The sequence below is a fragment of the Emys orbicularis genome, chromosome 6 (assembly GCF_028017835.1).
Source record: "Emys orbicularis isolate rEmyOrb1 chromosome 6, rEmyOrb1.hap1, whole genome shotgun sequence".
In the NCBI taxonomy this organism is placed as follows: Eukaryota; Metazoa; Chordata; order Testudines; family Emydidae; genus Emys; species Emys orbicularis.
This window is the reverse complement of record NC_088688.1, coordinates 20,021,237-20,047,800: the sequence shown is the minus strand read 5'-3', so window position 1 is coordinate 20,047,800 and position 26,564 is coordinate 20,021,237. Positions and strand designations below refer to the sequence as shown.

Sequence of the window (26,564 nt, the reverse complement as noted above, 5' to 3'; positions counted from 1 at the left end):
CTGGCTGTGTGCAGCTGTTCACCAGAGACGCTCTCCAGTTCATTTTATTCCTTTTTCATTACTGGTTTGTTATTTAATGAACCCCAGGATCATTACGGTAGTTAGATACGCTTTCATGGACCACTACTACTATTTTAATTACACACGGTATAATTATTCATTATACACAAAGCCATTGTAGAGCCACTGCTGTAGCAAGGTGGCAGGACATCTACCCCATCATCCTCGCTAACGAATTACAAAAGGACACTACCGCAACGAGGCAGTAAAGTTCCAGCTTCACTGATCAACTTCTTCCCTTCCAATACTTCATCATTTTATTAATAACAGATTTACAACTTTGCTTCAGAGTTGGCACCACTTCTATTTTAGCGATATCACATTGTAAAGGTGCTTGTCTCTATAGTATTTAAGCCAATGGTTCTCAAACTTTTGTATTGGTGACCCCTTTCACACAACAAGCCTCAGAGTGCAACGCGCCCCCCCCTTATAAATTAAAAACACATTTTTAAAATATTTAACACTATTATAAATGTTGAAGGAAAAGTGGGTTTGGGGTGGAGGCTGACAGCTCTGACCCTCATATAATAACCTCATGACTGGCTGAGGGGTCATGACAACCTGTTTGAGAACCCCTGGTTTAAGGACTGTTTTTTTACAGCAGTGGTTCTCAAACTTTTGTACTGGTGACCCCTTTCACATAGCAAGCCTCTGAGTGCAACCCCCCTTTAGAAATTAAAAACACTTTTTTATATATTTAACACTATAAATGCTAGAGGCAAACTGGAGTTTGGGGTGGAGGCTGGCAGCTCGTGACCCCCCCATGTAATAACCTCATGACCCCCAGTTTGAGAACCCCTCTTTTACAGCAAGAGACAGTGTGGTGGTGCGGAGAGGCCACAGACCTGTGAAGCAGTAAACCTGAGTTCTGATTCTGCGGGTAACTCAAGCCACATAACCATGGGTTAGGGTTCTCGTTTAAAAAATGGGGATGAAAATACCTGACACCGAGAAATACATGACTAGGAAGTGCTACATCAGCGCTAAGTATTATTATTAGGAGCCTTCAATAGAAAGACAGCTGGTGAGATTCAAGCCACCAGATCTCCTAACCCGCAGCATTTCAGACCGGGCAGGCTCAGTCGAGACGAGAGCTCAGGCGCTGCCTTGGCTCCAGTAGCTCGTGCATATCTGTCTCCCACTACGGATCTGGGCTCACGACACCGATAAGAGATTCAGATTATAAAATTCAAGCCAGGCTTCCCCCTCCCTCCTCAATCCTTCTGGCTTCAGATGGGATCCCCGAGATGCGCTGGGGGTTAACACCCACATAAGGCTGCCCCCTCCCCAAACCAAGATGGCTGCTGGTGGTAGGACGCCACTTTTTATAGCGCTGCCCCGGTCCCTCATTCAAAATGGCTGCTAAATTTCACCCACGGCGTTATCCGCCCTACAGCAAGATGGCTGCCGGGGGCGTGCGCGGCGTCATGCTCGTCGGCCCCGCCCCCCGGAAGTAAGCCGCGTGAGAGGGGCCTGGCTGCGCCTGCGCGTGTGCGGTGCATGCTGGGCGCACCCCTTTCCCGCGGTGACTTTGCAGATAAGCGAAGGCGTCTGCGGCTCGCTACCTCCGCTTGTGGCGGGGACCCCCGGCCAGGATGGTCGGGGTGAAGGTAATCGCGAACGACACCGAGTTCCAGCCTGAGCTCAGCGCCGCCGGCTCCCGGCTCGCCGTGGTCAAGTTCACCATGAGGGGGTGAGTGAGAGGAGACCCGAGCACCCCGAGCCTCTCCCTGCGGCCGGGGCCCGGCTGCCCCCTCCCTGGGCCGCTACTCCCCCGCAGGGCCCTGGTCTCTCCTTGTTTCAGGCACCCCTCGCGCAAGGCCCTGGGCTTCCCGTCTCCTACACCCTGCTCTGCCTCCTCGCCGCCCTACTGCACCTTTGCCCTGTGCGGGGACGGGGATCCTGGAGTATGGGAGGCGATGTGCTAACTTCGCTTCCCCTCTGTCTCCTAGGAGTGATCCGGCTGGGTCTCTTGCTCGGGGTGACATGGGTTGTGTAAGGGGCTTCTCCCCCTACCTGTCACTCGTAGCTCTACGGCCTAGGGGAGCGTGTGGAGTTGGGGAGACTGTAGTCCGAATCACAGTCCTGCACCAAACTTTGTGTCGGGTGTCAGATTCCCTTACTGGGGAGCGGTTTAAGGGCAGAGTTTGTGATTTCTCCTGATTGTGAAGGAAACATTTTGCTGTGTGAGTTTAGTGGGACACACGCTGATCATTTGCTAATAATGTCCACACAGACTGTCCCAGTCTCAAATAGGTCCAGGTGACTCCCCTGTGCTTGTTTAAAAGCCTGAATGTGTAGAAGATACTCTTGTATGGAAAGGGTGACTATCCCTCTGCTTTTTGCTAATTTATCTTCAGTAGATTGTGGTAGGTGGATCAGGCATGTCTAATTTTAGTGGTAATTTAGGGTTAGCAAATGCTTACTGTACTTTTGCATTTTAACTTTGAAAGTAGTCTGGCCTTGGAAATCTTACAGTAATTAAAATTAAAAATATCAGATGTCTAACATAACTTTTTAGTTAGTTGTCAGAATGCTGCATCATCTTGGCTGTTGACAAAAATACTCTACTACTGTGGAAAGGATTAGGGAACCAGTTATTAATCTTTGTTTTATTAATACCTGTAGTTCTGATTGCAAAGTGTCAATACAAAATTAAAGTTTTTGAGTTTTAAACGGCATGCTTAAGTAATAATGAAACTGCAGTATTCTAAATCGAAGAATATATTTAGCATTTGAACCAGAAAGCAAGCCCATCTTGCATGTAGTATTTTACATAACAGTGAGTTGCACATTAATTAATTATGGCCTCGGAGGTGGGAGGAGGGACTGTGTTTCTGCTTTATTGAATCCAATCTCATTGTAATCAGTCTGCGGTCGTAATTCCTCAAGCCCATTTTGCAGTTTGGTTCTGCATATTTGTGTGTACTCTGGTTTTGGTACTGAAGTCATGTAATCTTAATTATTAACATTATAGATCCTAGGCGCCTCAGTCATGGACCTGGACACCATTGTGCTAGGCGCTGTACAAACACAGAACAAAGATGGTCCCTGTCCCAAAGAGATTAAAATCTAAACAGAATTTAAATCTTCCTCAGTTTTTATTATAATACTCTAATCTCTAATGCTTTATAGAAACTTGGCTGTATCATATTGCAGCCTTGCAGAATCCTACTCTTCCACTTGCTCGGGGCAAGTAAATGGTTCTTATGAGCAAGTAAAACACTATAACTGTTAGCACTCTTATAACAAATAATGCATTTTCTTACCTGTATAGAAGAAATCTGTTAAACTTGACTGATATGACCCAGTTTTAATGAAATTGTATCTTAGACCTCCTTGTCTTAAATAGGCATGTTTAATATTTTGATCTACTACAGTGTTTGTAGCTGAATGTCTTACAATTGGCAAGAACAGCAGAAGTATTGTAGACTGTCATTAACTTCAAAGTGCTTCTGCTATAGTAAAGCATGGATCAAGAGCCAGTTACAGGCAACCATAAAAAGTATAACTTTGCTATTAAAGCGTGTTGTGGAGCAGCTGAAAAGAAATTATAAGGCGAGTGGTGGGGGAGAATAGATGAAAGGTCCTACAAGTGAGGGGGAGAGGAGACAACAGGGATAGTTGTCTGCCAGAAAAGTTACGTTAATAAAAAATTGAGGGGAGTAGAGGAAACCCCCTTAGTCTCTTTATATTTTGATACTTCCTACATATTATAGTGATTGGGATTTTAAGTAAGCTAGTCTCATTCTTAACTATAGTTGTACTACTTCCTTACTATAATAAATAACGTTTTTGGGGTAGCAACTGTTAAGAGGTTACAATTAAAAAGAGTGCTGAGTTAACGAGTTCTAGTTAGGAGAGCAGTAGCTTAGGTCCACATCATCAAAGGTATTTAGGCTACCAACTTCCATTGATTTCAATAGAATTTAGGAACCTAAATACTTTGAAGATCTGACCCTGAGTAACCTCATGAAATTTCTAAAGATGAGCCTTCCTGCAGACACTGCTGCTGGGGATCAGTGACTTCTCATGCTGAATGCAGGAGAAAAGAGAAGATGAACTACATCGCATTCATGGCTGAGTGGATACTGTAGTAGAAGCTAATGTCACTTATGGTAAACCTTTAGCAGAAAACCTGGAATTATAGACATACCAACTACTATGGAAAAAGGCATTAATTATATAACTACAGTTAATAAAGTGACAATTCAGTATATTTATTAAAATACTAAGTAGGGTTAGTCAGAGCTATTGATTTCTGTGTTTCCACTGTGAGTGTAGTTCGGTTCTCTTTCAGAGCAGCAAAGAACTCTGTCCAGAGTGGACAGCCTCCTTTTTACCTGATATGATCTCCCTTGATAGTGATATGTGGTAACGCTAACCAAACTAGACCTAAAGTATAAAGTTTAGAGCTAACAGATCAAGCTTATCACTGTTAAATCAGAACTGTGTAAGCAGGAAGCGGGACACATTATTTATATTTCTCACATTATTTTGTCTGTGTCATTTACAAATATCTAACCAGGTTTGCCAACCAACTATGAAAGGTGTTTTGAAACTTACATCTGTAAGGGCCAAATGCATACACAACTCCCATTGACTTCAGTAGAGATTGGATATTGTATCTAGGGGCAAAATATAGCCCCAATTGCAAAAATTGGACAAGCTTACATCTATTTTTTCCTTAACAGATGTGGCCCTTGTTTGAGGATAGCCCCAGCTTTCAATGCTTTGAGTAATAAATATCCCCAGGCAACTTTTTTGGAAGTGGATGTACATCAGTGCCAGGTGAGTAGTATACAAAAATACATTTTGACCATTGGGAAGTAAAAGACCTTATAACAGGGATGGGCAAACTATGGCCTGCCGGCCAGATCCAGCACTTGAGCTCCCGCTGCTTGCCCCTGCTCTGGTGCTCCAGCTGGGCAGCAGAGTCGGGGGCCGCTCCACGGCCCCCCTCTGGCTCCTACGTGTAGGGGCAGCCAGGGCACGCCACTCTGCACGCTGCCCACGCCCCAAGTGCCACCCCCACAGCTACAATTGGTCGGGAACCGCGGCCAATGGGAGCAGCAGAGGCAGTGCCTGTGGATGGGGCAGCATGCAGAGCCGCCTGGCTGCGCCTCTGCGTAGGAGCCGGAGAAGGGACATGCCACTGCTTCCAGGAGCCACTTGAGGTAAGCGCCGCCCAGAGCCTGCAATCCTGAGCCTCCCCCCGCATCCCAACCCCCTACCCCAGCCCTGATCCCCCTCCTGCCCTCCAAATCCCTCGGTCCAAGCCCAGAGCACCCTCCTACACCCCAAACTCCTCATCCCCAGCCTGGAGCCCCGTCCCGCACTCTGAGCTCCTCATTTCTGGCCTCACTCCCTCCTGCAGCCCAACCCCAATTTTGTGAGCATTCATGGCCCGCCATACAATTTCTATTCCCAGATGTGGCCCTCGGGCCGAAAAGTTTGCCCACCCCTGCCTTATAAGCTGCTCTTTATAAAAGAGTGGATAATATAATATCTGGAAACTGTGAATAAACATGTCATCTGGTCCAAACTATGTATCTTAGGACACTATGGCAATTAACTAATAAACTTACTGCACTGCTGACAGTTATATTAGAAAATTCTTGGAGTATTAGGGTGGTACCAATAAGACAGGAGAAATTACTGCATTTGTTTAATTCAAAAATAAAATGATCCTAGTCGTTACTACCCTGAAATTCCTAACTAGTGTACCTGGCTGGGGGGAGTGTCCAGCAGGAATTGCTAAATATCTAAAAAATCATGGGCAATAGTAGCATGAATTATGAAGAATAAATCTTACCAAACAAGTCTGCGTATATTTCCAAAAAAAAAAAAAAGTAGGTGTTGGGAATGCATCGGATATAATACCAGATTTTAGTTGAGCATTTATTAGTGACTTCTGAAATGTTACTAAAACTTATTTCTAGTGGGGTTGGGAGTAGAGCGATGCTCTCACTGGCTGAACAAAATGGTTAAATGATTAACATCAACATAGAGAGGCTAGGAAGTATCTTGAAATGACCAGTAGTCTTACTTTCATTAGTGGGAAAAAAGTGAATAGATAACATTAACAAACTTGCAGATGATACTGAATTGTAATAGATTATGAGAACCAGTCAGGATAGATAACTAATACAAAGGCATCTGAAGAGATTAGAAACACAGGCGAATAACAAAATGAAAATCCTTTTGTAATGCTATAGGCAGCAGTGGTACAACTGAATGTCCTAATCAATATTTAGTGTATGTATATTGTATGTTTAAAATATCTGGTTAAGGGCAATCGTGGGAAAGGGAACAAATGAGGTTGCTATACATTGTTCTTCATTTTATTAGCAACCATGTCTGTCGGTCTGCAATCATGGCTTTAACCCTGATATGTGTTGGCAGGGGAGGGTGAAGAGCTTTAAGAGCTACCAACTTACCTTATCTCAGAGTGAATGGTCTTTAGTTCTAGGGCTATTCCACAGCAACAGTTAATTACAATCTAAACTTCTTTTCTAGATGTGCCAAGATGCAAATGATCATGATTGCTAATACTCCTGCATATTAATAAAGCCACTTCTTGTAGCACAATACTTTTTTCAAGTTTACAAATGTTTGTATCTAACATTTTATTACACACCACTAATGATCAATTTGTGAATTCTAGGGAACAGCTGCAACCAATAATATATCAGCAACACCAACATTTCTGTTTTTCCGAAACAAAGTGCGAATCGACCAATATCAAGGAGCCGATGCTGTAGGATTAGAAGAAAAAATTAAACAGCATCTAGAGAATGATCCTGGAAGTAATGAGGACACAGATATTCCGAAGGGATATGTATGCATACCTTATTTTAAGATTTTTTTTTTAAAGTAAATTATTGCAAGTTATGTTAATGTTGTCCTGTTTTCTAAACTTACCCACTTTAGTTAGATCAGGGTAAGTTTAGGCAGAAACTTAAGTGTCTTAAGCTTTTTTGAAATATCACCAGCTTTTTCACTTTTTCTTTTCCAAACAAACTTTTAAAGAGTGACTTGTGCATAGTAATATATTATAGTAATGTTTGAAAATGGGGTAACTAAAAATCTCCTCATCCAAAATATTCCTCTAGGTCTGAAACATTGGATTTCATGTTTCATGTTGAAAATTTTGCTGTAGATATTTACTATCTCTTTGCTTCTACCAGATGTCTCAGTCTGTTTCCCTGTACATTTTTAGAAAGTGGAGATCTCTCTCCTAGAAAGTGACAGTTATTTCTGTAACTGCTAAAGCCTTAAAGGTTTTTTGGACTGTTCCTTAGTGAGTCCTCTTTGCTACCTTTTCAGTATCTTCCTTTTCTTGTAAATTTTTCTTAATCTTTTCATGCTATAATGTTGCAGCTGCCCCAGAAGCTTGTTGGAAGCTGCTTATTGGAAGGGGTGGTGTGGTGGCTTATCATAGTTTGGTCATTAATAGCTTCTAAGAATATTTGCAAAACTGGACCATACTGCCAAACTCTGTTTACCTGATTCCTCCCTCACCGCGGAACAGAGCAATATAAAGTAGCTCTTGTTTCGGGGTTGTACAAAAAAGGTCTAAAAAGGAGTTCTCTGCGGGTTACAGTATCACAGCAGAATAGGAATGGGCAAGTACACTTCTAGGTAACCTGAATTTGTTTCACTTCTCTCTCATCCTTTGCTATGGAGTGATTAGTGCATAATCTTTCATATATTTTTCTAAAAGCTACAGATTCTATCTTTAAAACCAAAAATTAGTTTTTAGTCTGTTGCAGAAAATTGTGGCATAGCAGTGTCACAGGATACATAAAACTTTTTGCTTGAGGCATAAATGTTCACAGAAATTAAGATAAATTCATTCCTGGGGGGGAATGTTTAGAGAAATATGTAATAGACACCTTGAAAATTTAAATTTAAACTGCATGAATACATACAAAAAAACATAGTAACTTAAAATGGAAAGGGTAAGTATGAAAAAGAGCAAACATTTTTCCTTGGTTTGTTAGAACTTCTGATGCCTTACAGAAAATGTGGTGAAGCTTGATTTAGAAAGTGTTCTGCTTGAATGGTTTTTGTGTGTGTGTGTGTTTTCTTTTCCTTTCCTCACTTACCTCTATTAGTAAGTGTGTCTTATTAAAATATCTCCTTGAAGTACCTTTATTCCTAATGGTTGTTTTCCAACACTTAGTCACACAGCAACTAATGAGAGGGCTGGAGTAGACAGCATTTTAACTTTGTGTACTAAGATTTGGAGGGAAGTCCATATTTTAAAACTGATATATGAAAAATCAACATTTTTTGACCCTTTTTCTCTTGCATGTTAATGCACAAAATAAAAAAAAAACTGGTAAAGTTTAAAAACATTATTTTAGGCTGATTTCCTCTAATATTTCTGCTTGATCAGTGAAAACCAGAAGTTGTCTGGTTCTCGTTAGCACTTCGCTGAAATGCTTGAATTGCAAAAGCTGCACGGAAATGTCTAATTCAACAGAAACTGAATTGGAATTTGAAAGTTTGTGGAAACATTGCTGCTTTTTTATAAAGCCGTAGTGTCATAATAGCTGTGTTGGGACTAAATAACCTGACAGGTGTCCTTTTTTTGACCATATGAATTTGTTTTAGCCAAACACTTGGGAAACACGGTTTCCCAATATTTTTTGTGGTAATTCCATTAATTTTCAGACAAATCAAACCTTTTAACGGGATAGTTGGAGTTTTGAATCACTGTTGTCAAACTATGATGCTAAAGAGTAATATGGTTTGAAACTTAAGGAAAAAAACATTTCCTGAAAGTGCTGTTCTGCTTGTTTTCATGTTACCCTAAGGCAACTGTGCATTGCAAATCTTAAGCATGTCTGACAGCTGTACCAACAAACACATGTAAATGAGAAACTTAATGTGACAAAACACTCTGATAGAGCTGTCATCTGAGGTGGCGTTCTCTGAGCAATATTTGGTATAATGTTTCTACTTAAAAAGGGATGGCTTATTGTTCTGGCAGCAATATAAAAACACTTTTGATTGAATACCTGGTATTATGTTTCAGAAACACTAAAACTGCTAATAGGTTCAATAACATGATAGCTTCACTACGGTAGTATGAAGGTTTGTATTTAGTATTAGGAAATATAATACATTAAACTTAACTCTGAATAGTAGTTGTGAAACCTAAAATTGTTAAATGTAAAAATGCATCTCTTTGGATGCTAAGTACTTTAAATTCATAGCTAAATAGAGAGACATCTACCATACAAATACAAATAACATAATCTTCCTGTTGAATCGTTCTTATGTAAATAAACAGTAGGAATACAGGCCACTTGAATTTGCAACAGTTCAATTACGCACTATGCTATCAGCGTTAGTGTTGCATCTAGTTGTGAATGTAAATACTTACACTAATAGTTAATGTAACATTCAGCATGGCAACATTGTAATACAAACAGGCAAAAGGCTGTTTTTTTTTAGCTTCACAGCCCAAAACACATTAGAAGTAATTTAAGTAACATGAGCACAAAGTAGGTATACATCTGCTTTTTTGAAACTTGGGTAACTTCATAAAACGAACAGATTTTTTTTTCCTAAGTTCAGCCTCTACATAAAGGTGATAATTATCTGGAAAGCTTTTTAAACAGAAGGCTCAAAAGATTTTGAGTAAGGAAAGCATGAAATCCACCTTCTCTGCTGAGAGGGGGATGGAATTCTGGCCACCTCATTTTTCATAACAAGAGTTAGAAAACAACTGAATATTAAAGCTATAAACTGAGCATATACATTGTCCTTGGTAATGTGTTTTTTTTGCCTCTTCTTGGGGTGGAATGTTTTAAACAAGTTTGAAAATTCAAGAGCGTGCAAGCCTAGTAAAGAATTCCATTGAGTTATTAGCTGTGTACTTAACTGCATTACACAGTGATGTCACAGCTTTTTAGTGGTCCATATCAGATGATATCCTTGGGGTAGAACTTAAGCTTTCTTGAAGGCACAATAGACTCTTCTTATCTTGGCGGGAAAAACCACCACTTTTTCCTCCAAACAGATATCTTGAGTGTATCTTGATCTAGATTTTGTACCCTATTGGTATATCGGTGGTATTTCCATGTTTTTCTTTCATGATGCGAATACCCTTAGTTGGATACTTCATAAGAAAAAGTTCAACCATGAAGAAATCTACTCTTCAGTGAATCAAGCAATTGCTGCTATTTGCTGTACTGAAAGCTCTAGTAGGCACAAGGAAAAGGGCTGGGGAATTCTTAATGCCTGATGAAACAATCTTAATTAAATACTAAAACTTGTTAGAAATGAGTGTAATCTAGTCATCAAAGCCTTTTATAAACTAGCAGCTTCTTTTTCAGCGCTACATGTGAGAGGTAACAAGATTAGCTCGGCAGGTGGAGTCTAGTAACGTTTACAGTGATAGCATTCTAAACTGTTCCATTAACTGTACACGATTCATCTTTGAGTAGGCTTACTTTTGGACTTTGTTAAAACTTCAGTCTTTATGCTTGTTTTTGCAAATGCATTATGAATAATTTTTTAGGATATAGTTTTCGTGCTTAAACCAAAATACAGCCTCAGATAATTCACTTTATTATCGGTGTCTCTTGCTGTGGACTTCTGTGAATTTGCATTCCAGGGAATATGTGATTATAAAATTTGGAAAGGTTGGGGGAGTTTAACTAAAATGTAAGATGAATGCTTGAATGTGTTGTGTTCCTAATTAAGTTGTCTGACCAGTTTTATTACTTTATCTCCTATATACAATGAGGAGTTTCACTCATCCACATATTGACTAATCCTTTTCAATTAGTAGATGGCAGATTTTCAAGCACCCAGCAAGCAACACTGTTGGCTTTTTTTTTTTTTTCAGATGGATTTAATGCCATTTATTAATAAAGCTGGCTGTGAATGTCTTAATGAAAGTGATGAACATGGATTCGATAACTGTTTACGTAAAGACTCTACCTACCTGGAATCTGACTGTGACGAGCAGGTATAATTTCAGTTTATTTCAGAGGTTGAATATAATTTTAAAGAGCAGTTTTTTCATTGTATTGGTCTAATACAGTTATCTAATTCTCATATGTTTACAGTAGTCTTGGGATTAAAAAGCAGGAGAAATAACTTTTGTTTGTGTGTGGAGACTAATAGCTCTTTCTGGCTAACCAAACAACACAGTACTTACCAGCAGCAAGCCTACAATAATAAACTATACACTTGATCAGGGTGGGCAAACTTTTTGGCCTGAAGACCACATCTGGGTATAGAAATTGTATGGCAGGCCATGAATGCTCACGAAATTGGGGGCTGGGGAGGGGTGAGGGCTCCAGCTGGGGGAGCGGGCTCTGGGGTGGGGCTGGGAATGAGGGATTTGGGGTGCGGGAGGGTGCTCTGGGCTGGGACCATGTTCAGCAGGCGGGGGGGATCATGGCTGGGGTAGAGGGGCGTTGAGGACTCTGGCTGGGGGTGCAGGCTCTGGGGTGGGGATGAGGGGTTTGGGGTGTAGGAGGGTGCTCCAGGCTGGGACCAAGGGGTTCAGAGAGTGGGAGGGGGGGATCAGGGCTAGGGCAGGGGGTTGGGGTGTGGGCTCAGGGTTGCAGACTCCAGGTGGTACTTACCTCAAGCAGTTACAGGAAGCAGCCGCATGTCCCCCCTACGGCTCCTACACGGAGTAGCAGCCAGGTGGCTCTGTGCGCTGCCCCATCCGCAGGCGCCACCCGTGCAGCTCCTATTGGCCGCAGTTCCCGGCCTATGGGAGCTGTGGGGATGGTGTGCGGAGCCCCCTGGCTGTCCCTACACGTAGGAGCTGGAGCAGGGATATGTCACCGCTTCTGGGAGCTGCACGGCAAGCCCCCAACCCCTCTCTGGCAGGAGCGCAGGAGGGGGCAAGACCCTGCTCTCCGGCAGGCCATTTGCCCACCCCTGCACTTGATGAATGCAGTAAACCTGTTACTAGATATTAATTGCAAGCTCAAGGGTTTATTTTAAACAGTGGAGAATTGACTTGGGGAAGAAAACCGTAATCTCACATAGCTTTTAAATGTTTTTTTCCTTTAGATAAAACACAGCTCTCGATGCTTCATAAAATGTTTTCATATTAAACAGAATTCTAAATTTGTGGAGGCTTTCAGGGACTTGGGTGAGATGGGGGCTGCCCTGTAACTAATACAGATGAAGGCCAAGATTTTTTGGAAATGGGTATCTAAAGTTAAGCTCTTAAACTCATATTCAAATGTTTGGAAACTGTTGGATACTCCACAGTCTTGAAAATTGGGCCTCATTAAGGCATCTCAGATGAAGCATCCAAAATTACTAGTCTCTTTTGAAAATCTTGCCCAAGATGTTTGGGTTAGGACTCTTAACTTTAGGTACCCGTTTTCAAAAGTGTTGGCCAAAATCTCTGAGATACTTGGTTCAGAGTTCTAGTAGAATGGCTTTCATTAAAATGACCCTTCTTACAAACAGCGTAAGAGGAGGATATTCCCTATTCTCTAATAATACTTACATATAAAGACTGAGAATATTAATCACATCCTGGCAATCACAGCTACTTTTCCTGAACTAAACAGAGTTTTGACTTATTTTTCTAGTTTAAATATTTTTTCTGCATTTCAAAATCTTCTGCATTCAAAAATACTTTGATAAACTTTTTCTCTACAGCTCCTTATTACTGTAGCTTTTAATCAACCTGTCAAGCTTTATTCCATGAAACTTCAAGGGCCAGATAATGGTGAGTAAAATGCATCTGTTCCTTCACTCCATCAAATTGTTCCTAATAAGTTCTGCTTACACCATTTTTAAAGGCTTAAGTGTTCTCCCAGGTTTAACTAGACTGTTACTTCAGCATCCTGAATCTAATAACCGCAGTTCCAGTTTTCTGAGCAGTATCATTATAACTATTAGCAAGTCCCATGTATTCATGGCAAGAGGGCAGTATGGATCCTATTGCTCTCTGGAAGTCCTGTAGCAGCTTTGTTGAAATTGGGGGGGAATCCATACAATAGACTTGTTTGTTCTTTAAAAAATAATTTAATGTAATCTCATGCTATCCCTATGCTTTATTTTTGATATGGCACAGATGTTTATATTGACAATACATTAGAGTAAGGTAGAAGTACATATTTCTGAATCTATGCAAGATATGAGTACAGAAACCACATTTTTATGTTGCAAAACTAAAATATTTAATGATCACTAGGTGTTTATATAACAAACTGTCCTAAAGATGTTTTTGGAATTTTATACTTTAAACTGTGGTTCAGTTACTTAAAATTGCTGATTTGTTTTAACACAGGTCAAGGTCCCAAGTATATAAAAATCTTCATCAACCTTCCCCGATCTATGGACTTTGAAGAGGCAGAAAGAAGTGAGCCAACCCAAGCCTTGGAACTAACGCCGGATGATATAAAAGAAGATGGTATTGTCCAGCTTCGCTATGTAAAATTTCAGAATGTTAACAGCGTAACTGTAAGTAAAGCTTTCTCTTCCAAGCTTCATGTAAATGTAGCTATATGAAGTTTGGAGGTCTACTTTAAAATACTCTGGGACGAAATAATTGTTGAGGTGACAAAGGTTTCAAAGCTTAGCCAGGTTTTCTTATAACAGTCTTATCATTTCAGAGTGACTACACACTTATGCCAAGCATAGGTTCATAGAATTTAAGGCAAGAACGGGACTATAAGACATCCAGTTGGACTTACAGAATTGTTGAAATCTAGGGCTGGATGGGACCTTAAAGTCATCAAGTCCAGTCCCCTGTGTTGAGGTAGGACCAAGTAAACCTAGACCATCTCTGCAAGATGTTTGTCCAGCCTGTTCTTAAAAACCGAATGATGGGGATTCCACAGCATCTTTTGGAAGCCCATTCTAGTGCTTAACTATCCTTATAGTTAGATTAGATATTGGGAAAAACTTTGTCTCCCATGTTGCAGATTAAGACTAAACATGCTCAGTTTTTTAACCTTTCCTCATAAGTCAGGTTTTCTAAACCTTTTATTATTTTAGTTGGTCTCCTCTGTACTCTCTCCAATTTATACACATGTACTAAAGTGTGGCATCCAGAACTGGACACAGTATTCTAATGCAGGCCTCACCAGTGCTGTGTAGAGTGGGACAGTTATGTCCCTTGTCTTACATACAACACTGCTGCTAATATTCTGGGGTGTGTTCACCTTTTTTCGGCTGAATCACGTTGTTGATTCATTGTGGTTGTGATCCACGAAAGCTTTAATACTTTGTGTATGTCACAGGGCATTACATTTCTCTGGGTTACCCCTGTATTGAACTCAATAACTTGTTTGAATAAAGCATATATTCCAGAAGGGCATCTGGGCACTTCCCTTAGTAGTTTGTTCCTGATGGTTATTCACTCTCTGTTTAGTAATAAAGCCCCCTTTTTAATAATGTGAATTTGTCTAGCTTCAACTTCCAGCTGTCAGTTTTTGTTTTGCTGTTGGCTGCTAAATTAAACAGCCCTCTAGTACCCAGCATTTTGTTCCCAGGAAGGTTCTTATATACTTTAATCAGGTAATCTCTGAATCTTTTTGACAAACTGAATAGCTTGAGATCTTTGTCTTTCACTTTAGTGCATTTTCTCTAACCCTCAAATAATTTTTGTGGCTCTTTTCTGTACCCTCCCCACATCCTCTTCAAAATGTGGACGTCAAACTAGATGCAGTATTGTAGTATCAATGTTGTATACAATGTTGTAAAATTACCTTCCTATTCACTACGCCCCTGTTTATACATCAAAGGATTGCATTAGCCCTTTTTGCCACATCATCACACTGGGAGTGTATGTTGAGTTACTTGTCCACTGTGACTCCTAAATCCTTTTCAGTCACTGTTTTCCAGGGTACAGTCCCCCATTTTGTAGGTACAGCCTGCATTCCTTGTTCCTACATGTGTAACCTTGCATCTGTCTATGCTAAAACTCACTGTTTGAATGGGCCTGGCTTACCAAATCCAGATGTATGACGGTCCTGTCCTCATTATTTACCACTCCACTAATCTTTGTGTCATCCCCAACTTTATCAGCAGATACTCCATATTTACTTCTAGATCATTGATGTTGAATAGCATTGGGCCTAATACAGATCCTTGTAGAACACCAATAGAAACACCCCCATTGACAACTACTTCTTGAGATATCATTTGCCAGTTTTAATCCATATAACCTGTGGTTTGGTACAGTATAGTGCTGATTTTTAATTAGAATGTTGTGTGGTATTTGTGCTTTACAAATGTCTAAGCGTATTACATCTATGCAGCTGCCTTTCAACCAAACTTATCTTGTCAAAAAATGAAATCAGGTTTGTTTGAAATTACCTATTTTTCATAAAACCGTGTTGACTGGCGTTAGTTATATTGCTATTCTGTATTAATTGAATCCTATAGCAGTGATTCCTTTAACTTGCGTGGGGTTGATGTTCAACTAACTACCTGTAAAAAGAACAAGTACTCCTGTTCTTTTTGCGGATACAGACTAACACGGCTGCTACTCTGAAACCTAACTACCTATAGTTATCCAGGTCATCCTGCTTGCCTTTTTTTGAATATTGGCACAACATTAGCAATTTTTCAGACTTCTGGATTTTCCCTGGTATTCCAAAATTTATTAAATTAACATCAGCGGAGCTGAGCTCCACTTCAGCAGGAGGTTGGGGGAGATTACTCTTTATTGTCCTTACCTTTGCCAGGCATTGATTTTTTTTTCCTTATGACTTTGCCTTCCCTTATCAATTTTCTGCACCTCATAATTTACTAATTTATATTGTCTATCTATTTCCCCTCTTTTCCATTTATTATGCATTGTGGGTTTTTTTCCAAATTGCTGCCTTCTCTTAGCCATTGAATAGGGTTGGGTTTTTAGCCAAAGTTGTCCTTGTGATTGTGGAATTGTCTGCTCTCTAGACCACCACTTATGTAAATGAATTGCAAGCCACAGCCTTTTTTTCAACAGAGGTTGGTCATGGACATGCTCTGACAACTAGTTGGAATGTAATGCTTCCCAACAAAGCCACAATAGCCAGACTGAATCATATCAAGTAGTCACAGAAGCTCACAGTAGAACATGTGAATCACTCCCCTGGGATTGAACCCACTTGACAAGATCATAGCATTTGCACGGACAGGTTATATGGACAGTCTTAAAATGAAATTTGCATGGTGTACCAACTTAGCATTTAGTACAGACTGATATCCATATAGTAATGGTTCTTCTTTATCTGCACTGTGGTCAGTTCCAAGTTTTTTCTCATATCTGCTGCTTGTTAATTCCCAATAGTCTCCTGCAGTCTAATGGGTTCTTAGGTGTGAGAATCTCGTATGCATTTGTAAATTTATCTTATTAAACAGTATATGAACAACATCCTGTTAACTGTGGAATCTACATTTAATTGTTAACTGAACAATATAATATAACTTATTAAAAAAACTTCCTGTGGGTTTTATAATGGGGGCATGATGCAGCTAAGTAGCTCATAGACATAGAAGGACAGAGGTCTTGGCACCAAAAAAGTGCCTGATCCAGTGTTGCTCTCTGAACTGTTATGTGAAGACTTGTACATCAGAGAAAAATTGACCAAAATTTGATTCAGGTAGCGGGTGCATCATCAGGAAATGATGGATGCAAATATAGTCCCCAGTCCTGCAAAGACACATGCTTCACTTTAAGTATGCAAACAGTTCGATTGACTTCTATAGAACTACTCGCTTTCATAATGGTAAGCATATGCCCAAGAGTTTCAAGGACTGGGTGCTAAGCTATTACTATGTCATTGCCACAGTGAACCTCTTCTCCAAAAGTAGATTTCCCCCCGTGTAATAGTATTTTATTGTGGAAAACCTAAAGGCCCCAGCCAGGATTGGGACCCCATTGTGCTAGGACTGTACTAGCAGAAAGTCTATGCTCCACGATGCTTGCAAAAAAGACAGACAATAAATATGCAATTTGTCAAAAGTTGCAGTATAACTTCTTCCGACTTCCCCTGGGAAAACAATCCCCTCCTGTGCCTCTGCCAGGCACATTCCTTCACAGCCCTTATTCACCGCAGATTCCCTCTCTTCATGCTATCCAGCCCTTATAGGAAAAACATTTCAACTCACTGTCATTGGAATATTTATATTTTAAAAAGGGCAACTAACGCTGCTCCCTGTGGCATGAGGCACAGGGCCCATAGTAGCCCCCTAATCTTTGCTGCTCTCCCTCCTCCTGGGGAGGGAGGGGGATCTTGCTGCTACTTTGCTGTAAGGGTACAGGAGACCCACAGGATCTCTTCCTTGCACTCCCCCACTGTCTGCTGGTCCCTGTTCCTGACCATTTCCCTTTCCTGAGATAAATGATTTGTTTTTCATTTGTCCATTTTATAGTATGTATTGGTTTTTGTGACATAAAGCCAGCTTAAACCAAATTAGAAAACATATTTTGGTTTTATAGATTTCTTATTACCAATTCATGCTTTTTTAAGGAGCGAAAGTGATAGAGAATACGAAGTCCATATAGGACAGCATTTATGTAGGGTTACCAGACGTCCGGATTTTCCCGGACATGTCCGGCTTTTTGGTGCTCAAATCCCCGTCCGGGGGGAATTGCCAAAAAGCCGAACATGTCTGGGAAAATGCCAGCATCCCTTCCCCAGTCCCCTGCTTACCTGAGCGGCTCCGGCAGGCTGCGAGCTGCAGGCGGATTCCCCGCTGCGGCGGCGACTGCTGCTGCTCCCCCCAGACACCTCAACTCTGTGTAGCTGAAGAGCGGAGCTGCCCGAGCGCTACCGGCTTCACAGTTTGCCGGGCAGCCCCCAGACTTCCAGACCCTGCGCCCCCAGCCGGGCGCTTCCCTTCCCGGGCTCCGGCTGCGCTGGGGAAGCGCCCAGCCCGGGGCGCAGGGTCTGGAGGTCTGGGGGCTGCCCGGCAAACCGTGAAGCCGGTAGCGCTCGGGCAGCCCTTTTCGCGTGGCTGGGAGGGAGGAGGAGGGGGAATGCGGGGCGCTCAGGGGAAGGGGCGGAGTTGGGGTGGGGACTTTGGGGAAGGGGCGGAGTTGGGGGCGGGGCCAGGGCCTCGTGGAGTGTCCTCTTTTTAAAAACCTTTAATATGGTAACCCTAATCTATGGAGCCATGTAAGTTTTCCCTACTGAGCTCCTGTTGAATTCTAGCAAATCTTCATATTGAAAGAACGTAATAACACAATTTGCTATGAAGAGGTAATGCTGATTTCAATATAGAAAATGGTTAAACAGCCGTTTGATATAATCTGAACGTAGGTAAATTAACTGTTCACCTGCAGTTACTTTGATACCTCAGATTTAAAAGCTTCTTGCTTGCTGAGTGTGGTCTTCTGATTTAACCACAGACCTGAAAGTTGGAGAAACCTAGATTCTACCTTGCTGCATACTTGATTGGTAGTCATTTTTACAGAGGTGAGCAGAGAGCTTTAATGAAGAGAGTGGTCTCTATTTAAAGAACTCTGTAGTTATTTATACTTTTATAGTACTTCTCACAAAGTAATATTTTTGGGGTATACTTCTGAAGCTGTTGGATTGTCTGCCCCCACTTTTTTCTAAAAATTTGAGAAACCTAACAAGTGTAATACCTCATTTAAGGGAAGGATTGTAGTGTTAGCCAAACTGCTGTAACTACACCATGTATATTAAACAAAGTTAGAATTAATACCTATGAACTATCTTACTTTTTTTAGTTATTTGTCCAGTCCAATCATGGTGATGAAGAGACGACAAGAATTACATATTTTACATTTATTGGAACGCCAGTCCAAGCAACAAACATGAATGACTTCAAGCGAGTAAGTTGGATTCCAGAACACACACATGAATGTTTAATTACATTTTTAAAACAAGTGTATGTCAGTGGATTGGTAGTTTCATTCTCAACGAAGTGGATTATTTCTATAATTGTTCATTTTGTGTTAAGATACCTCTTATTCCTCTCAGTGCAACACATGTGCCTTTGAAATTCTGGCTTTAGTCCAACTTTGTTTGTGATGTGTAACATGCCTGAGAATCTTTCAAGGTGAAAGGCATTTTGGAAATGTAAAATAACAGCTTAGGGGTTCAAAGTTGATAAACAATGATCCCTTAAAGATTATATGTAATAGTTGCAATGTTCATGGTGTCTCTGAATATTACTGTGCCCTGCAGGTGGGCAGTTTGTAGAAAAGCCATTGCACAGATTGGAAAATAGAAAGCATAAGTAAACCAAAATAAATCTATGCCTGAAGATTTTGTTCAAGAGGCAATTTTAAATAGCCTAGAGAGATTTGGAAATACTTGGTTATAAGGCTGTTTATTCAATAACATACGGTGTATTTATCTTTATACAATTTCATAACATAACTCTAGTCTAACTTTAATTTGTTCCAATATCATTTAAGGGCTGTTTATTCCTAATGTTTGTCTGGCTATTCCTTTGGAGCTGCTTTTGGACCACCCTGGGTGGGACTGAAAATGGGTGCTTTAAGGGTTTAAAGGAAATGGAGTACTCAATGGGTAGCCAACTCTAAGGCTATGTCTACACTACAGCTTGTGTTGGCAGAATTTATGTTGCTCAGGAGTGTGAATAAACCACCACTCCCCACACACACCCCTCCGAGCAACATGAGTTATACTGACATAAGTGCCAGTGTGGACAGCGCGATGTTGGCAGGACAGCTTCTGTCGCTGACATAGCTTCTGCTGTTTGAGGGGGTGGTTTTACTATTCCAAATCGAACTCCATTTAAAACTGGCCAATTAAAATGTGTTCGAGCCAATCAATTCAGTATGTAACTAGTCCCATACTGATGCAGATAACTAGTATTACCACACTCTTTAAGTAGATAACTTCACCGCAGTGGTAAACAAAACTTGATTCTTTACACCAATAGTATTTGCCAAAAAAAATATCTGGAAGCCTTGATAACCTTTAGTATTGTAAGGATTTACAGATAAATTTATATCCATTAGATTAAATGTGATCCTGCAAAACTGTACAGCTTTAACACTTGGTTCAATACACTCAAACTTGAAAAGACAATGAGAAGGCTGTGTTAAATGTGCTAAAAAGTGATTGGATTACTGATTTAGAATTGTTTAATAGTGTTTTCAGTTGGCTCAAAACCAGAAGAAATGTGTAGATAAGTCTCTTACCACCCAATTACGAGTAGCCAAAAGACATCTGTTATGCTGTTGTTGTTTTTTTAAAAGGACTTTTACTATTTTGTGTTGTATTAGTTTTACAGCATTCTAGAGTAATCATTGCTATTAAGTCTGTGAAATAGTTTTTCATAATCTGAAAAATTCATTTTTCACACTGACATCTTGGTCTCCATTCCAGGAAGATCTTTTTTTAACTGTTTGAGGGAAAATTAGAGTTGAAAGTGAAAGACTTTCTGCATTTTAAAAATGCTGGAACACTATTTTATTCACTAATGAACTGGATTTCAGGCTTGTTATAAAAGTAGTGCTCAATGAGGTGCATGCTTGCTAAGTTTAGGAAAAAATTTAAAACACTTGAATATAGCACTGAGCCCAGACAGTGGAAAACCTCACTAATTTTTAAGCTGCACAGTTCATGATACAGCACACAGCTGTCCCAAACTGCTGCCTCTGTCTGGACTCTCCGCTATGGCCATCTGTCATCTTCCAATTAGTGGGTGTGTTTTTTGTTTTTTTGTTTTTTTTAATGCACTCATTGGCTCTCACATTCAATTCAGACTTACTATGTCTTCATAAAGCTGTGCAAACACCTAGAACTGGTGCAGTTCTCCAGGCATCTCTTGCTTTCTCTGTTCTGGTTTGGGTGAGTGAATCCAGATGTCAGTCCTTGCCTCTGTGGAGAGCACGTCCTAAAGCTGCTCCTTGGTGGACTTCTTGGAAGCACTTGTATAGTTCTGGTAAATAACACACCAGTGCATCTGAGTGCATGCTCCCTGAAGTGTACACATAAGTGTTGCAGTCAAAGGAATACACACTTCTAAGTAGAAAAGAATGTACTTGTGCATCTGTAGCCTCCATTTTAAAAAATATGAAAACGAATGTTAAATTAATATTTTATTTAAAGTTGTACAGTTAAAATCAGTCAGGAAATGCAGAAGTTAAAGGGATAAATTCAGGACCGGTTTAACCAGATATGAATTTGTCCAAGACTCAGAGGACAAAATTTAGCCACCAAATTAAATATGTATACACATCTGTAATATTCCCTATTTTAACAGTAATATTAAATTACATATTCTGGAATTAAGTATTTTACCATAACATGTGGGATGTGTAGTCTGGCAGAGTTATGGTTCCCATAGGAATTTTAACTTTTGCGTTTCCAGACTTTTTGCAATTTAGCTGTACAACCTTAATGTTCTGGTAACACAGTGTTGGACATTATATTCAAGTGTATAAAAAAGGTATTGAATAAAAGGTTAACTGGAAAACTCTTGAAAACCCATTTTCTCTTAATCTACAGGTAACTATGTATAACTCCTGAGAACTCACTATTTTAACTTTGCTCACTAATCTCAATTTTGGCTCAAACTAGACTCCATTGTGCTCTTGTAATTATAATACAAATAAAGATATAACTGCAACATAACTATAACAGTTCCTTATCAGTGCTCCCAGTAGATGCTTTCCTTTTCCCCAATCTTCCGCTGTCTTAACACTTTGTATAACTTGTCTGATTTAGACAGTAGTTCATCAGGGGGGGACCATCTTGTTTGTGTTTAAAGTACTATGAGCATCCAAAATGCTATATAGATGCTATATAGGTAACTAAGCTTAAACTGAGCAGCTGCTCAAGGGGAAAAAGGTAAACAGAAAAGGGCCACAGCATCCAGTACTTAGAATGTCAAATGTGGAGTTTGTGATTAGTTTAATCTTGTACTGAAAATTAGTAAAACCAATAAGCAGCTGCTGGTTGGTCTTTCAATGATAACTTAACCTGTTATCTGTGACAGCTAACTGTGACACATGGATCTAGCTATTTATGTTAGGTCAATGAATAAAATGATGCAAAATACAAGTGGCTTTTAAACTTACATTGATAGGCTGTAGCTCCTCCCTCTCCTCTGAAACTTGATTTTAGCTGATGAGAAGTGGGAACTGTTAAATGTGCTAAACCTTTTTTAGCACAAAACTTGAGTGGATTGAGCTAAATTGAGGTACGTGGGGGCAGGGGAGAAAAGAGAGACTCTCTATTGCCCTGCTTAAGTGACATCATGAGCAGCAGGAGAGGGTAAATAAAATACTTGTATTTTCCTGGAAAGTCCATGCACAATAAGAATACTTGAAATGCTTGCTTTATGGCCATCTTTATAAATGTAATAAGATGGGACAGTGTGATAGTTGTGAGAACTAAACACCATTGGTATGTTGACATCTAGTTTTTGCCTGTCTGCCAGTGCAAGCTATGTATTCATTAAAGCTACCATATCTATAGTGCATATTAAATTATTGTAGCAGATTACTTTTAAGATGTTTCCCTCCAGAGACTTTGCTAGGCTAGGTTACCCTGCCAGCCAGACCAACCAAGTGAGATGGGTCAAAGAAGTGGGTTTGTTTTATTTCCCATTTGTTAGCATCCGCGTTCTAGGTGTCTTGCTGTTGAATGTTGTAGTGAACTTGCAGTCTGAATTTTTTGGGGAGAGGAAGGAGGATCTTTCACTCATGTCCCAGTATGCTTTTAACATAGATTTCACTTTATATTCATTACTCATTAATATCAGCATTCTAGAACCCTTATAAGCTACTGCTCCTTTTTGGAATGGGGGCTTAGGTGCATGTAAAAAGTAGGTTCCCAAGCCCCAGATGATCATAGCTTTTCCTTTCTTCTTAAAACTGCACACCAGGCTGCTTTTCCTTTTCTCTAACATTTTGTTTTTATTTTTTCAGCTTAACTTCCCAACCCCAAAGAACTAAAAATGCAGAAGAAAATGTTTTTAAATGAATATTAAGAGTGACCTTGTCTCGCACCACACCCCTCCCTGCTCCCTCCGTTCATCTAGCATCTGTCTCTCACCCTTTCCACAATCTCGCCACTGGTGCAAGAGCCTTCTCCTCTGCAGCTCCTGTGCTCTGGAACAGCTTTCCTGTACCTCTCTGCTTCATCGACTCAGCTTTTTTTAAATCCCATTTTAAAATCTTTTCTTTCTCAACTTTGCTTTTTAATTTTTATGCTTGTTAACATTAAAACTAGATAGTAGATTTGTTATACAACGCTTTTAGACCTGTTTTCTGTGATTTTTGTAGTCCATCTTATATTTAATTCTGTAAAGCAATTTGAGATGCAGTTTGAGACTTTGGCAAGTATTTTAATTTGGCTTTTATACAATTTATTGCATGGGGAATAACATTAGAACAGGTTGATTTTAAGGTGTAATCTATCATGAAGACAATTTAGGATTTTTCATCTCCAGTTATTGTTTCAAAACTTTCAGTTTAGTTGGCTAATTTTTTAGTAGAAAGATGTTTAGCAAATCACACCAATTTCATTTCCCTTTCCATTGTTGGGCCAGTCAGATCAAGAAATTATATACTTAATTTTTTACAAAATGTCTAATGTTAAAGATTTGTATTATGTCACAATTGCAGTACCTATTCATAGTTAAGGTATGGTATCTTACAAACAACTGCCATATAAAGTGTCCCGTAAGTGATGGGAGGGAGATGAATTTCTTGTAGAAAGTAAGAAACTGCTGTTCTTACAACCATCCTCCATTTGGGGTAGATGGGAAATGAGCCTTTTTGTCGTGTAATGACAAAATATCCATTCTGGTGCTTAATTTTTGCAGATTATACACATGGGCAAGTTGACAATTCCCACCTCTGAATGGTATAGCTCTATTTCTTGATTGATGTTACACATCTGCTAACATCTTAATAATCTTTAATATATTAGTGTTTTCCTGCTTAATCCAAATCTGGGCATTGTGCTTGGGGTTTAAGATACACAATCAAAGAATATATATTTCATTTACTTATTTGTTGAGTTTAATCTTATTTTTTTAACTTGATTAATCAAACTTTAACACAAGTGAATGGATTTTTTTTTTTTTACGGGCACCTCAACATTGCTGTGCAACTAGAATTCTCTTGGCCCTACACGTTAGGCTCTGCAGTTCAATGAGCATCCTCCTGGCCACCAGCTCTTTGGAGGAGGAGATGACCAATAGATACCAAAGCTCTTTACAAGGGAATTCAATCAGCATGTTTTTTTAGTCAGAGCAATTGCAGCTGAGTGGTGAAAGGCATTTCTTTTCAGCTGTTGCAGACCTTGCGAGGAGGGAAATACTGGGAAAAATAACCCATATCTCCCATGTGTCACAGTAGAACATAATCACTGTTCCAACCAGGTACACCAACCTTCATCTTTTCAGCCAGTACTAAAGTACAGAGCTGTATGAACCTTTGTGAGGACATGCTGTGTCCTTGGGAAGCCCTGTACTGCAAAGGTAACCATACTATCCCATTAACATATTTTACCACAGTAGTCAATTTATTAAAATACAGGGATTTTTACTTTTCAAAGATTTCAGCATTACCAGTATTATAATGCTGTAAACTTGTCCTATTAAATACATAGGATTTAAATAGAACTTCAGCTTCAAAGCATAATCCTGGTAACCCCGCAGGTAGGTAAGTACTGCTCTCAAGTTTAGAAGGGTAAATTAAGAAATTAATGGAGATATCCCATCTCCTAGAACTGGAAGGGACCTTGAAAGGTCATCAAGTCCAGCCCCCTGCCTTCACTAGCAGGACCAAGTACTGATTTTGCCCCAGATCCCCAAGTGGCCCCCTCAAGGATTGAACTCACAACCCTGGGTTTAGCAGGCCAATGCTCAAACCACTGAGCTATCCCTCCCCCCGAGACAAAGAACCTGAGGATGACTTGCCCAATGCCACATACTAAATCAGGGGCAGAATCAAAATTAGAACAGCTTCTATCCTCCAGACCTGTGCTATGATTATTCAATTGTTAACACAGATTTCCCCCCCCCCCCCCTTAATTTGTTTAGTTTGTAACCAGTTACTCTTCTGGGTTGGCAAAAACTCAAAAGTGTGGTTCTGTTCTGAAAAGTGACTAAAAACTATTTTACACATAGGCAGCAGATCTGTCTTGTGTGTGCTTATCTTAGCCAAGTGAGCTGGATTCTCTTCCTTTCTGTGCAGCAACAGAATTGTTTAAGCTCCAATCAGTTGTACTTTTGCAACCTCAAAGCTAATGACGTTGCACTGGTGTTAGAAGGCAAATCTGCCCTCTAAACCTTTATTACTGATGATATCTAGAAAGGGAAGAACTAAACTTGAATCTGATTCCAGACTGAGTTTGCAGAGCTGGCAGTTAGAATTTTTTTTTCACTATCATTGAGCACACGACGTCAAAGTCATTGACAATAAATGTGGAATGCTGCTGCTTTTAGTTACTTTTCAGTGTTGAATTACATTATAAAGCAAAAATTTCTCAAAGACCTATCTTTAATATAGACCTAGTTCATCTCCTACAACTACTTGAAATTTGGGCCCAGAAGGCTAGGTTTGGGGTAGTCTTACCACTACATTTTTGTTGTGTGTTCAGGTCTGATTCTTGACACCTAACTTGGTTTTGTGAATAATAAAAATATGTGGGCTGTTGCTTTTTCCTAACTTGTCTCAAACAAACAAGTTCTTTGCAATCTGGATTAAAAATACTTGAAGTTGGGGATTTCCTCACATATATCCCATGTCCTGTTTAATTCCTGCAGGAATTTACAGCTCCCTCTGTATACAGCACTAGAATGCGTTCTGAAAAATCCATTAATACAACTGCAAACGGAGCCACTTCATTTAGTTTGAAGCTTATAAAAAATTGGTTGGGGAGCTGTTTGTTTTCCAACATAACTTTCATTAGTGATTATTTTCTATTTTTCTTTTATCAGGTGGTAGGCAAGAAAGGAGAGAGCCACTAAGATGCAAGAAACACTGGATCGCCTTATTGAAATCAATGGGATCTTCACTTTATCTACAGCTCCTGGATAATTGCTTGACTGTAGCCAGAGACTGTCGATCTGTTTCATTTAATGCCATTACCAATAAACCATTGCTTTTGTTGAGATGGAGTTTCACTAGAGTATTTCTGTTGTAATCTTGGTACATGTATTTGTAAATAAAATTCATTACTTTTGCCAAGTTTAATTTTGTCATTGTAATAACTAAGGCTTTTTTTTACAGTTTCATTTAAATTTCAAAACTGGACTGGCTTATCTTTAAAAACAGAAGACTTAATGTAGCCTGCATTTGTTTAATTAGTTTAAAATGTCAAATTTAAGTAAATCATCTTTGGTTTTCTGAAAGTACATTTAAAAATAAAATCCAGAGCTACTTTCTTATAAGCCTGTGCTAGTTTATGATCAACGTTGACACAATATGGATATTTCTCAAAGGGAATAATTTTTTCTTAGTCTCCCTTTTCCCGTCCAAAAATATAGTGTGAGGAAGCATATTTCAAATTACTGTTGCATCAACTTAACTTGCTCATTTGTCACAA

At 39.8% G+C, this 26,564-nt stretch overlaps 1 protein-coding gene across 1 annotated transcript; it reads left to right on the top strand.

The window, feature by feature from the left end:
• The first annotated feature begins 1,541 nt into the window (after positions 1-1,541).
• TXNL1 (thioredoxin like 1) lies at positions 1,542-26,212 on the top strand. The gene is made up of 8 exons (XM_065406051.1): positions 1,542-1,753; positions 4,755-4,851; positions 6,728-6,901; positions 10,928-11,050; positions 12,718-12,787; positions 13,352-13,524; positions 18,752-18,856; positions 25,957-26,212. Exons 1-8 carry the CDS (start codon positions 1,656-1,658, stop codon positions 25,984-25,986), a joined length of 870 nt encoding a protein of 289 aa, XP_065262123.1. The 5' UTR covers positions 1,542-1,655; the 3' UTR covers positions 25,987-26,212.
• The last annotated feature ends 352 nt before the right edge of the window (positions 26,213-26,564 follow it).